A 12,877-nucleotide genomic window follows, 5' to 3' on the forward strand; every position below is an offset into this window, starting at 1 on the left:
TGGTGAATGACCCTCCTGCGTTACAATGTGTAGTTCGCCTGTCTAGCGGTAAAACAAGTTAGTGGTCATTCTTCAAGTCGAATGAGACAATCTTTGGGGTAAGGATGTCAGGACATTGTTGTAAGCAGATGAAATGTGATGGCACAAACCTCCTCTGTTTAGAGAGGGCCTTTCCAATTGGACATTTACCTTCTTTCACAGGAGCGGTGTTCTGTCCAGAAATTGGACATCATTGTCCTTAAAGGAATGTCCCTTCTTTTTGAGATGGAAATGTACTGCTGACTCTGGGGCCCAAAGAAACTGCTCTACGATGTTGTGCCATGCGTTTGCAAAAGGGCTGCTTGGTCTCTCCAATGTAGAGGTCATTGCATTGTACTCCTCACTACACTGCACTGCATAAACAACATTGCTGAGTTTGCGTCTCAAGATTTTGTTCTTGGGGTGAACCAGCTTTTGGTATTGGTGGGTTTGACTCGACTCGCATCTATTCACGTCCAATCAGGTTGAAGAACAAACAACAAGGATGCGCCAGGCTGCAGAAGAGGGGCAGTGCTTAACACCAGATGGGATGTGTCAACATGCTACTGAGGAGAATTTAATTAACATTTTCACATTACAAAGTAATGGTATTTTATTTGGTAAACACTGAACAGTGCAAAAATTTTAGGGGTACACAATAATTGTCAGACCGATAATTATCGGGACGATATAAGGGAATTATGACATCATACCGATAAATCCGATAACATTACAAATAGCTCCAATAACCAAAAATTTAAAAAAAACAAAACACTCCAATGAGGCAAGATTACCCATACTGTGAGGGTGAGTAAATCAAGCGCTCCTTTTTTCTCCTGCCTGTGACCTTAATGGCCTGTCGAAACTTCCCCTTAGCTCACTTGTAAACAAACATTCACTTTCAGGGGAAGACATTTTGCGTGCTAGCTGTACCAAATGCTCCGCAATGAGGGGAAATAAAAACCCACTGAGCACACAAAAAACCTCATCAGCCACCTGAAACGCCAGAATCGCTACAACACCTGAGGATTATTGTGCTGCAGCGTTTGAAAAGTGCAAAAGGTTTGCCAGGGACTTCCGTGGCGTTACACTGGCTGCTCGGAGAATGTGTCTGAATACAGTGTACCTTGCTGGTCCACGCCAGGTGGCTCCCTCCACTCTATACTCTGGTTCTCCTGATAGTAGTGATGTGGTAGTAGTCATGTCATGATATTTGATTCAGACAGATCAACAGGTACAGCTGATTAAATCCAAATTTGTTTGAGTCCTTCTTACCTCCAGGTGCGCACAAACTACAGTTAAATCTAGATTTGAAAAAAGTAGATATAAAAAACTTATCAGTTATCGGCATCATAGCAGTCTTGACAAGCTTAAAGTTATCGGTCTCGGTTTGAGGAAAAAAAAAGATATCGTGCATCTCTAGAAAATTTCAAGCCTCTGATGTCAGGCTTGACGCGACCTGTCTTATCTTGTCTTGAGACTTGCAAACTAAACGCTGACTTTCTTGAGTTTTTTTTTTTTTTTAAAGAGCCTCCCCTGATGTGTGTCCTCTTCTGCCTTCCGTTGTCCGTGGTGGGGATCTTCTCTGCTCCGCCCTCGAATTTTCTGATAACCCCGAGCTTGTGTTCTACGGGGTGGTGGGAGTCAAAAAGCAGGTACTGGTCCTGTGGGTTTTCTGTAGACCTAATGTTGAGGATTAGACTGCACCTTGTCAGATTGCAGAATCCTGTCAATTGCTTCAACAACAGCAACCTTATTGTGACCACTCACAGGGGACATAAGTAAAGAAACTCCGCACCTAAAATTTTAGAACTGGACGAAAGGTGAAACATCTCCGACAAACGAGTCCAGCCGCCTCGATTGTGGATTACCATGACCTGGATGACTGAGAATCTACACATCACAAGTGCTCATGTTGATCTTCATTTGTGTCTGAGGGGCACCTCACCTCTGAGTTGGAGTCGCGTGGTTTGACATAGTTGGACGGGAAGACTCCGGTCTTGCCCCCGACCATGCCTGTCCACCAGTCTCCCTCCTTCCTGGTCACCATGACCACATCCCCTTGCTGGAAACTCAGGTCGCCCTGCTCGCTGCTCTCGTAGGTGTACATGGCGACATACTCTGTGCAAAAACGCCAAGAGGACAAGGTGAGTGGCACATACACAACAGAAATGAATGTAATGCAGAGGTTACCTTCTCCAGACTCTGTGGGCTTGACTGGAGTGGGGGAGGGGCGTTTTCCATTCGGGGGGCTTTCTGACACCGTAGTCTCACTGATGAAACAAAAAGCACTTTAATATTACCTCATTTTGTCATCTGTTGAGCATTTACTGAATAAAACATTATCAGCTTTCACAAAGTTTTTCAAAACGATACCGATAACTCTCTGCTTCTCAAGACCGATATGTTACCAATAACTTTTTTTTAATTTATTTTGATTTAACTGTAGTTTGTGCACACCTGAAGGTAAGACGGACTTGAAAAAAGTTGGATTTGACCAACTGTACCTGTTGATTTGTCCTAATCAAATATCATGAGGTGACTTCTATCACATAACTACAGTACTATCAGAAGAACCAGAGTATAGAGCGGAGGGAGCCACCTGCTGTGGCCCACCAAGGTGCACTGTATTCGGGTACACGCTCAGAGCAGCCGGTGGGATGCCACGGAGGTCTCTGGCAAATCTTTTCTCTTTTCAACATGCACCAAGCGTCGTAGCGATGCAGTGTTTCAGGTGGCGGATACGTTTTTTTTGTGAGCTCAATGAGACCCCGCCCCCACATCGAATGAAGAAAAAAAAAAGAGAAAAAAGCAGCGCTTGATTTGCTCACCCACACAGTAAAGGCAATGTCGCCTCATTGGGCCTTTTTTTTATTATCAGTTATCAGAGTTATTTTTAATGTTAATGAATGTATCAGTATGACGTCATAATTCCCCTCATATCTGTCCATTAATTATTGTGCACCCCGAGTTTTAAGTAAAAGGTTGCCCTTTGACCTGTACCTGGTGTTTTTACTGCGTGCCGAGGCTATGATTGGTGGCGCCATGGCGGCAGAGATGAGCTTCACGTAGCTTTTGGGGAACCAGCCTCTCTGTCCAGTCTGGAGTTCTCCCAACCACCACATATCCTGCTGCTCCAACACTGTTATAATCTGTGAGACGACAACACACAAGATGCCAGATTATTATGCAATATTGAACAAAAAGTTTCCCAGGATAAATTGCATTATCGTGACCTCGTTCTTGTTGAAGTTCAGGTGGTTGTCCTTCTTGGCTCTCCAGGGGTACAAGGCCTGTGCCTGCAGACCCTCCACCTTCTCCCCCTGTCCAAGCACGGGAGAAGGGGAGGAGCCTGTTGTCATGGTGGCTGGGGTGAAGGCGGAGCGCTGTCGCAGCTGTGCTGAGGGGACGCTGAGGGACGGATTCTGAGCGGCCGAGGAGGTAGGCCACGCGTCCCATCCCTCGCTATCTATCTGGCTACTCGTATTTGAGGGCCAGCTGGGAATATTTTAGTGACACATGGCGCATTCATCAAAGGTAACGCAAGATAATGTCTGTCAAAACAACGAAACATCAATAATGCATGGAGCAAGAAAAACTCACGTGGTGCTGAAGTCGGCCCAGTTACTGTTAGTGGATGATGTGGACGAGGAGGTCGGCCCAGGCGCTGGAGGTGGCGTGCTGATGGGCTGCTGCTGCTGGGCTGAGGTGGGGGTTGCTGAGACGGCTGCACGCAGGCTGATGGGTGCTTCACTGTCTGGTATTCGTTCGGCATAATTAGCTGGAAACCACCCTGTCCGACCTCTGAGCTCTCCTCCCAGCCAACCGGGCTCACCCGTTTGAGACTCATCCACCTATCAGGGCAGAGGAGACAGTTAGTGGGCACATTAGCATCAACATAGAAGCAGGAGCACATGTTTGCAATTAAGAGAGGTGGTACTGGTACCAGCCCTGCATGGTGGATTAATGTCAGGTTTTTAAAAGGTGTTATATGCAGACAATATAAGGTGCTGTCCATCACGGTTAGGTACTAAAAATGGGGACGCTAGCGTTTCAGAGCACTTTATCTCGCCCTCTTCCTGCTCTGTCATGACTGCTAATTATCCATACCTGCTCTGAGAGTGCGCGTACACTCCTGATCCAAATAAGACCAGCTGAAAAATTGCACTGTTGGATGTTAAGGAGGTTCTATGTAGAGCTTCAAAATGCAAAAAGAAGAAATGGGAGTGAGGCAAAAAATGTTTTAACCAATTTATTGCAAACAAGCATTAAGGTGAAATAGGCTGTTCATCAGCTGATCAAAACTTTAAAAGCACAGCTTTGAAAAGGCAAAATCTTGGCAAAAATGTGGACTGTATGTGATTTAGTGTCAGGTATTCACACTGTTATGATCTCTTGAGGGCAAAGGGGAAAAAAGCTTTCTCTCTTTGAATGCAGTGGAATTGTTGAGCTGCATAAGCAAGGCCTCTCGTAGTGCGCCATTGCTGCTGTGGTTGGTTGCAGTAAGACAGTCATTTGAAAGTTCTTCAAACATCCACAAAAATGTCAGAGGCCGTGAGCCGGAGGATGCCATTGGCTGTACGTCAAGACACGGGATCATCCTCGGCCCAATAACCATCAGACGGCTTCTGTCAGAGAAGGCTTTTAAGAAGAAAAAAGATCTTCACAAGCCTCGTCTCCTTCAACGCCACAAAATTGGTTTTGGAATTTGCAGTAGAGCACCAAACATGGGACACTGAAAGGTGGAAGAAAGTTTTGCTCTGTGATGAGGAAAAATATAACCTTGACGGTCCTGATGGTTTCCAACCTTACTGGCATGACAAGGAGATCCCACCTGAGATGTTTTCCACACAGCACAGTGGAGGGGGCGCCATCATGATCCTTCAATGGAACAATGGAGCAGGGGTCAGGTTGTGCAGGGCATCAAACGGCAGCTGGCTATGTGGAGATGTTGCAGAGGGCATCCCTCATGACTGAAGGCCCTCGTCTGTGTGGTAATGACTGGCTTTTTCAACAGGATAACGCTGCACTTCACAATGCCCACCTTACAAAGGACTTCTTCCAGAGGAATAAGCTCACTCTTTTGGACCATCGTACATGTTCTCCTGATCTGAATCCAATGGAGAACATTTGGGGATGGATGGCAAGGGAAGTTTACAAAAATGGACATCAATTCCAGACAGTGGATGCCCTCCGTGAGCCATCTTCACCACCTGGAACAACATTCCCACTGTCTCCCTGGACACACTAGCATCAAGCATGCCCAAACCCATTTTTCAGCTGATTAATGAATGCAACAGATACTCATTACTCACTCCTTTTTTCAATATTTTATTCCCATTTTAGGGGGAGTTTGTTTTTGTTTCTAGCTATGGTCTTAAACTTTTGATCCGCTGATGAACAGCCTATTTCACTCTAATGCTTGTTTGCAATAAATTGCTTACTGAAATGTTTTTTTTTGTTCTCATTCCCATTTCTTCTTTTTGCATTTTGCATCTCTACTTATCATACCTCTATCAAACTTATCTACCTCATTATCATCCAACAGTACAAAATGTACATTCTTGCCATTTTTCAGGCATGTGTGTGTGCATGAGCCGTGAGTGAGTGAGTGACAGCCATGAACGCCACTACCCCTTTTTGGGCCGAATGAGAAATTTCATTCAGCAGAATATATATACATTTCTGCACCATCTTTTCTCTGAAACCACTATTGGCAACATATGCTAGCCGGTGGTGATCCTCTTATATTTTTTGGGTGAAAAATCTGGCGCCAAAGAGGGACAGAACCTTTAGAAAGGCACCATAATAGGAGTGTAATAGGAGTTTCAACTCCACCGGGAAATAGTTAGTCAAACTGTCAAGTATGACGTGAGACCTTCATCATACTTTTAGTGTCCTGAGCAAAAATAAGTATTACTAGGGTTGTGAACGATAAACCTACACGACCGGATATCCGGTTTGCCAAGCGAGAGATGCGGCTGCATTGATGTCAGCCTCCTGGATTGATAGGAATCAGCTATAAATCCTTAAGCTTAATCGATTGTAAAGACATGCACCGGGTGTCGCAAGACTAACAGCTGGTTCTCTTAAACAACGTGAGAAACTGGGCTGCCGGCGAAAGGATTGTCGCGCATGTTCCGTTGCTTAGCATGACTGAAGACGAGAATGGCTCTAAATAGCATTAGCAGCGCGCTAGCGAGTCACCTGGAAAGATTTTCAACACATCAGCAAAACATATGTACATTATAGCCATTTAATTATTCTTATTTATTAGGTATTGTGTAAATCTCAGACAGTAACAACATCAAATTAAAAGCAATAAATGAATACAGAGCCACTATCCACGGATATCCATGGAGTTGGTTTTTCAGAAAGGATGTCCACCATACAAACATGCACATTAGCAGTCAATAAGGTCATCAAATCTTACCTTGATGCATTCCCACATAATATCAGCATTTGGGACTAAATATGAGGTGAAAGAAAAAGGGGAAAAACACAGTATAGTCGTCTATCTGTGCAGCGTGGGAGAAAGTTAGAAGGTGCGTTCAAGGACCGTTGAATAAAGTGGGACAAGTCGCCGCTTGCATTAAACATGCAAAAACTGGGGGATTTCTTGCTGTATAGTTTTTTTTAAATAAAAATAATGGCACATATTTCCAAAATTGACATTCCTTTTCATAAAATTTTACACAGTATTTACAAATTATTTTAGGTACTTTTTTTTTTTTTTTATCATTGCGCCTGAATGTTTCCTGCATGCTTGGGAATATGATGTGCTCTTTTACAAATTTGAAAATAGTGTAAGAATGACACTTTTATAGAATGGGCTTCTTTACTTTATAATGTAAGATTAATGTCTACATCAACAAATGTAACCGTTGAATCGAATCAAATCCTTTTTACACTATCAAATCATATCAAACTGTTCTGTGTTTAAAATTCATCATTTTTGAATCGTATCTTAACCTGTGTCTCTAGATGCGCATTGAATCGTCCCCCACAAAGATATTTACATCATTACTTATTACGTTAACTGGTAGCATGTGAAGATGCTAACTTTCTGCTAATATGATGCTTCAAAACCAGTAAGGTTTAGAGATCACATTTCTACACAAGACACCTTTAAAAAGCCATCTTTTGGAGACTTACCTTTGGACAATTTTTTTGCATAATAGTTTAACTAGGGCTGCAACTAACGATTATTTTAATAACCGATTAATGGGTTGATTATTTTTTCAATTAATCGATTAACCAGATTTTTTTTTAAAACACACTGTTAATGTCCGCCTCTTTATTCAGAAATAAAAGATTTTGACTGACAGAGCAAATAAGTGCACAAACACCAGGTTGCTTGAATATTCTGTTAAAATAATGTTAAACAACAAAAAAAAATCAAAATGTTTGTCAAATACCTTCAGTAAAACAAATGCACACAAAAATACAATCATAATCATTTTCTTAGTCGATTAATCTGGAGATTGGTGTTTCAATTAATGGAGTAATTGGTAAGGCCATAGATGGACCAAATTAATATGAAGCAAACACCTACAATTAGTGGTTGGGTTCACAACAGATAAGAGGCAAAAATCCCCAAGCAACACAACAATGTGTGACAATGAAGTTGAGGTTTGTAAATCAATATAAGTAAATTGTATAACACTCATTAAAAAAATAAATACAATAATAAACAAAGTTGACACATACATTGTTGGATGATGAGGGAGTATAAACAATGTAATATTCAGGACCTCTTCTTCCTTATACTTTGTAAACATCAACTGCTTGTACTGTTTCTTGAAATGGCTCATTTTAGTGCACTGTTGGAGTTCTTTACGCAATCCGTTCCATAATTTGATTCCACACACAGATACGATGAAGGTTTTTAGAGTTGTTGGTGCATACAAGTGTTTTAAGTTGAATTTTTTCCGAAGGTCATATCTCTCGATGATTTTGGGTAGCAGGTTATTTTTTTCTTCATGCACAATTTTAGCTGTTTGAAAGTTTACCACGTCAACAAATGTTAATAAATGTCATTTTAAAAATCAAGGGTTGGTATGTTCTCTATAAGCGGCATTAGGGATTATCGCAACTAATCTTTTTTTGTAGTATAGTTAGTGTGTGAAGTGTACCGCATAGCACAAACGGTCCAAATTAGTCAAGCACAACACCACGTCTGATTAAGATTCATTCAAATGGCTCATAAGTGAACGTGAAGATGAAGTCTGTGGTCTTGTGACTGGTGGAAGCACAACACAGGGCTGAGCCAAGAACTTACCCATTCCCCCTTCACCTTCAGCCAGCACAGCACAGAAGAGAGCAAAGGGTTAATGCATGCCACACATTCCAAGAAGAGAGACACAGGTCAAAAGAGAAAACACGCACGCACACACAGTGTTGTGGGTAATATATGCATCCATACCATGATGACATCACCGGGGGCGATGCTGATCTCATCATGGCTGCGAGCGTCAAATGGGTACAGAGCTCTATAGTAGACCACCTTCACTGGCTGCTGCTGCTGCTGCTGCTCAAACAGACTTGCTACTGGAGCCTTTTCTGCTAATGAAGACGATGTGCATCAGCCACCAAAACCAAACATTAAGTGTGCAAATGTCAACTACCTGTGGAAGCCCAGGGGTCGGCAGGCTGGCTGAACAACTTGCTCAGTTTCTCCTGCATGTCTTTCTTGCTTCTGGCCTCGTCGTCCTTCTCCTCCACTGATACTGCAGCCTTTCGACCCTCTTCATCCTCCTCCAGCCCTCTCCTTTTCCGCTCCTCCTCTTCTTGGGTCACTCTGTTGAGCCAGGCGTGGGACGCAGAGGCGGGGCTTGGCGCCTTCAGGGCAGAACTCGCCGCATCTTCCCTCCAAGTCAAGCCTTCGTCCGAGGACAACCTGACAGAGCACAACGCTGACGCTCCTGATGTGGGAGAGAAGTGTGAGCACATTTCAATCGCACCTGCTTTCCTGAAGCTCAGCAGACTTCCTGTCACTCGGGGCGTGCATGTGAGCGTGCATTAGGGCATGTGCGTCTCCTTCCAGCTCCTTCTGTTTCTGTCTCTGCTGCCGGCTGTGGATTTCCCTCAGCTCCTGCAAAGCAACATGGGATACAGGAACGCACACTGGTAAGGAGGGGATTGGGATCGGATGGCTGGTTGCTATGGGTTACCATTGACAACAATAACAACAACAGCAGCAGCAACAGCAGCATCAGCAACAACGGCATCAGTAACAACAGCAAAATGTGTTAGTTAGGGGATCAATGTGAAGTTATGACAACCAACTGTGCCGTTAGAAAACTCTGTCATCGGTTGTGTCGTGGCCAAACAACCAATAGGAGCAGACTAAACTGATCTAATATACAGACTGAGGCCATCGAGACTCCAAGTCATCCGAAACAGGAAGTGATGGACACAATGTGCCATGCATACATTCCTAAATACACTTGACAAGCACACACTGAAGCACATTAAAACTTTCTCCGTCCGATTCCGTGTGATCAGATCTACTAAACCTCTCAGGGCACACATGATAGCACAATAAGGACATAATAGGTGAAGAGATGCGGCTTAAGCCACACTTCATCTGATAACGCAGCTAACACCTTATGACTGCTTGATCAGTGTCACACATGAGAGATGATGAGTAATATTAGAGGAGGTGGAGCAGAAGGTGACAGGACTAAGAAGCAGAAAACAAAGTTAACGTAGGGAGGTGATGGTGGAGGTATTGGGGAGGGAAGATGTCACATGTCTCTTTTTTTTTTTAATAAGAAATATCAACCACAGCTTTATTGACTTTATCAACACTCGTTTGTCCTGGATCAACTAATGTTTTACGGACAGGCGACAAACAAACAGCACACGAGGATCAGTGCATGCATGTCAAGCAGTCAGCAACGGCAAACACCAACAAAACGGGACCATTACATGTTCATGCTGTCACTCTGCCTTTCTGCTGTAATGAGTACCGTAATTTCCGGACTATAAAGCACACAAGCCGAAAGAGAAAAAAAAGACTTGTACATACACCCCGATCAAAATTTTAGGACCAGTTGGAAAAATTGCAAGAATGTACATTTTGCACTGTTGGATCTTAAGAGGTAAAGCTTCAAAATGCAAAAGAAGAAATAGGAGTGAGAAAAAAACCATTTTGAGTAAGTAATTCATTGCAAACAAGCATTAAAGTGAAATAGGCTGTTCATCAGCTGATCAAAAGTTTAAGACAATAGCTCAAAAAAACCCAAAGCCTGTTGGAAGCGAACAATCTCACAATTCCCTCAGCACACACCCCGCCGATCTCTCTCCTTTTGTTGTCGCTACCAGCCTCACCCCTGCCCTAAGGCAAATCAGCCCGTGCTGTCCTCCCCAGCACGCAGCAGTCCAGCCCACCAAAACTTACCGGTGGCAGTGGACCTCACGACATAAGATCTACCAGCAGACCCGATAAGAAGCTGCTAGATCACTCGCCTTCAAACTGAAAGTCGCATCACTTGCACCTCTCCACGCGTTGATGATGAGTAGTGATGTGCAGATCGATACTGAAATATTGATACCTCAGATACTAGATCTTTGGGCTCTAAAATGGATTCTCAAATCAAAATACCGATACTTTGATGCTTCAGTCATTTGATATGACGTATATCATTAACATGAATGCAGTGGAAAGTAACTTAATTATTGAGACCTTGTCTGAATGTTATGCAGTTGTTTTAAATAAATGAATTACTCTGATGTCTTATAGCCTTTATTTTACCAGCTATGCTTTACCCGATGCAGTCGGTGTATGGATATCTTTTTTTTTTTTCAAACCGATACCGATAACTTTCTGTTTCTCAAGGCCAATATGATAACAATAACTTTTATATCTACTTTTTCAATTTACATTTAACTGTAGTTTGTGCACACCTGGAGGTAAGAAGGACTGGAACAAATTTGGATTAGACCAACTGTACCTGTTGATTTGTCCTATTCAAATATCATGATATTACTACTACATCACTACTATCAGGAGAACCAGAGTACGGTGTGGGAGGAGCTACCTGGCATGGCCCAGCAAGGTGTACTGTATTCTGACACACGCTCCAAGCAGCTGGTGTGACGCCACGGAGGTCTCTGGCAAACCTTTTGCACTTTTCAAATGCCGTGGGACAATAAGCCCCAGTCACCGTAATGATGCTGGCGTACAGCTAGCGCGTGAAATGTCTTTCTCTTAAAATGAAATGTTTATTTATTGACCTCAGGGGAAGTTACGACAGGCCATTAACGTCACAGGCAGGAGAAAAAAGGAGCGCTTGATTTGCTCACCCGCACAGTACAGTTAATCTTTGCCTAATTGGAGCATTTTTTTTAAATTATCATCTATCTGAGCTATTTAAATGTTATCGGATTTATCGTTATGACATAATGATAAGTATTGGTATTGCAACAGTATCACTGATACCAGCCTGAATTTCACTCAGCATCGAATCAGAAAACAAATTGGTGGTATTGCACATCACTAATGATGACAAAGGACAGAACGACTGCTCTGGTGCACACGAGGTGTCCCGAGACCAGAACATGATCACAAATTAGCCGCATCACCGCATAAGATGCATGGGTCAAAGCGTGAGAAAAAAGTAGCGGCTTATACACCGGAAATTACGGTAATCCCCCACTTTGTCTTTTGTGACTGATATGCTCTGCCTGCTTTTGTTTGCTTTTGTTTCCCTGTTTCAAAGCAAAATACTTTAAAAGTGTAGTGATGTATACTGTACCTACTTCAAACTACCTGCCAAACTGTTTCATGTTCTGGTACAGTCATTTAAGTGTGTTTTTTCTTCAATCAGGCTGCATCCCACTTGTAGTACCACCCCAGTCCACCAGTGGCAGTGTGCTCTACCTGTCTCCCTCTCTGCTCCTCCTCAAGCTGGCGTCGCAGGGCTTCTATCCTGGCACAGTGGCTGGCATAGAACTCACACAGAGACTGGCATGGGCAATGGAGCAAAAGGGACAGTGTCGGGGAATAAATAAAGGAGTAGAAAACAGAAGGAAGGGTTCATTTTGCAAATCTCACAAAGTATGGTAGGGAATGGAGTGTCGTGTTGCACAAGATGGTGAAGGGTTACGGGGCAAGAGAAGAACACACAGCAGTGGCGAGTTTGAGGGGGCAGTGGAGTCAAAAAGAAGACGGAGGGCAGCGAGTCAAACAGTGTTTTCATCCTCTGCGCTTACAGCAGCATGCATGTTACGCTCTAGGTCTGCTGTTTGCGCTTAACATTTATCCACATTCACGCGTGTAGATGCAAAATATATTCAGGCAACAACATTAGGAATTTAAAAATGGAAAAATATATAGTGATGCTTTCCTCCATTCTTGCTGTAAGCAAGACATCGCACGTCTCCACGAGTCTGCATCTCTCTGACCTGGCTCAGCATTTGTTGGTAAATGCAATGCTTTGGGGCCTCATCTATAAATATGTGGGCAGAAATCTGAATAAAAGTCTCCGTACACAAGAAACCCAAAATGTGTGTATGGACAAATGTATGTGCGTTCACACACATTCACACAATTTGTGGTTTATAGTAGATATCACAAAATTTATTTCCCCAAACCGATACCCATAACTTTGTACGTCTCAATACCATTGTTTATCATTATTAGAGCCCTCCAGACATGAAATAACACCCCTAGAGTCACCTTTATACTCATATTCCCAAGAGATGCAACTGATATCGATAACTTTCTGCTTATCAAGGCCGATATGGTACTGGTAACCAATAACTATCAACTTCTTTTATTCAGATTTAACTATAACCAAGTAAATAATTATATGTTTGTGAACACCAGGAGGTAAGAAGGACGCAAACTAGA

General features: G+C 43.0%; 1 protein-coding gene across 10 annotated transcripts in view; it reads right to left on the bottom strand.

Annotated features, from left to right (window-relative positions):
- itsn1 (intersectin 1 (SH3 domain protein)) overlaps positions 1-12,877 on the bottom strand; it is a 68,682-nt gene that overhangs the window by 22,407 nt on the left and 33,398 nt on the right. For 3 of the 10 annotated variants that reach the window (XM_054798001.1, XM_054797992.1, XM_054797995.1), the window contains 10 exons: positions 11,906-11,989; positions 8,982-9,112; positions 8,646-8,917; positions 8,444-8,583; positions 8,300-8,314; positions 3,622-3,872; positions 3,255-3,516; positions 3,022-3,170; positions 2,212-2,291; positions 1,967-2,139 (listed from right to left, as the gene is read on the bottom strand). In XM_054798001.1, the coding sequence (XP_054653976.1) occupies positions 1,967-2,139; positions 2,212-2,291; positions 3,022-3,170; positions 3,255-3,516; positions 3,622-3,872; positions 8,300-8,314; positions 8,444-8,583; positions 8,646-8,917; positions 8,982-9,112; positions 11,906-11,989 (1,557 nt within the window). The remainder of the gene's footprint in view (positions 1-1,966; positions 2,140-2,211; positions 2,292-3,021; positions 3,171-3,254; positions 3,517-3,621; positions 3,873-8,299; positions 8,315-8,443; positions 8,584-8,645; positions 8,918-8,981; positions 9,113-11,905; positions 11,990-12,877) is intronic. The other 7 variants (XM_054797999.1, XM_054797998.1, XM_054797994.1 and 4 more) reach the window with 6 other exon arrangements.

This window comes from Dunckerocampus dactyliophorus, chromosome 14 (assembly GCF_027744805.1).
Source record: "Dunckerocampus dactyliophorus isolate RoL2022-P2 chromosome 14, RoL_Ddac_1.1, whole genome shotgun sequence".
NCBI classification, from domain to species: Eukaryota; Metazoa; Chordata; class Actinopteri; order Syngnathiformes; family Syngnathidae; genus Dunckerocampus; species Dunckerocampus dactyliophorus.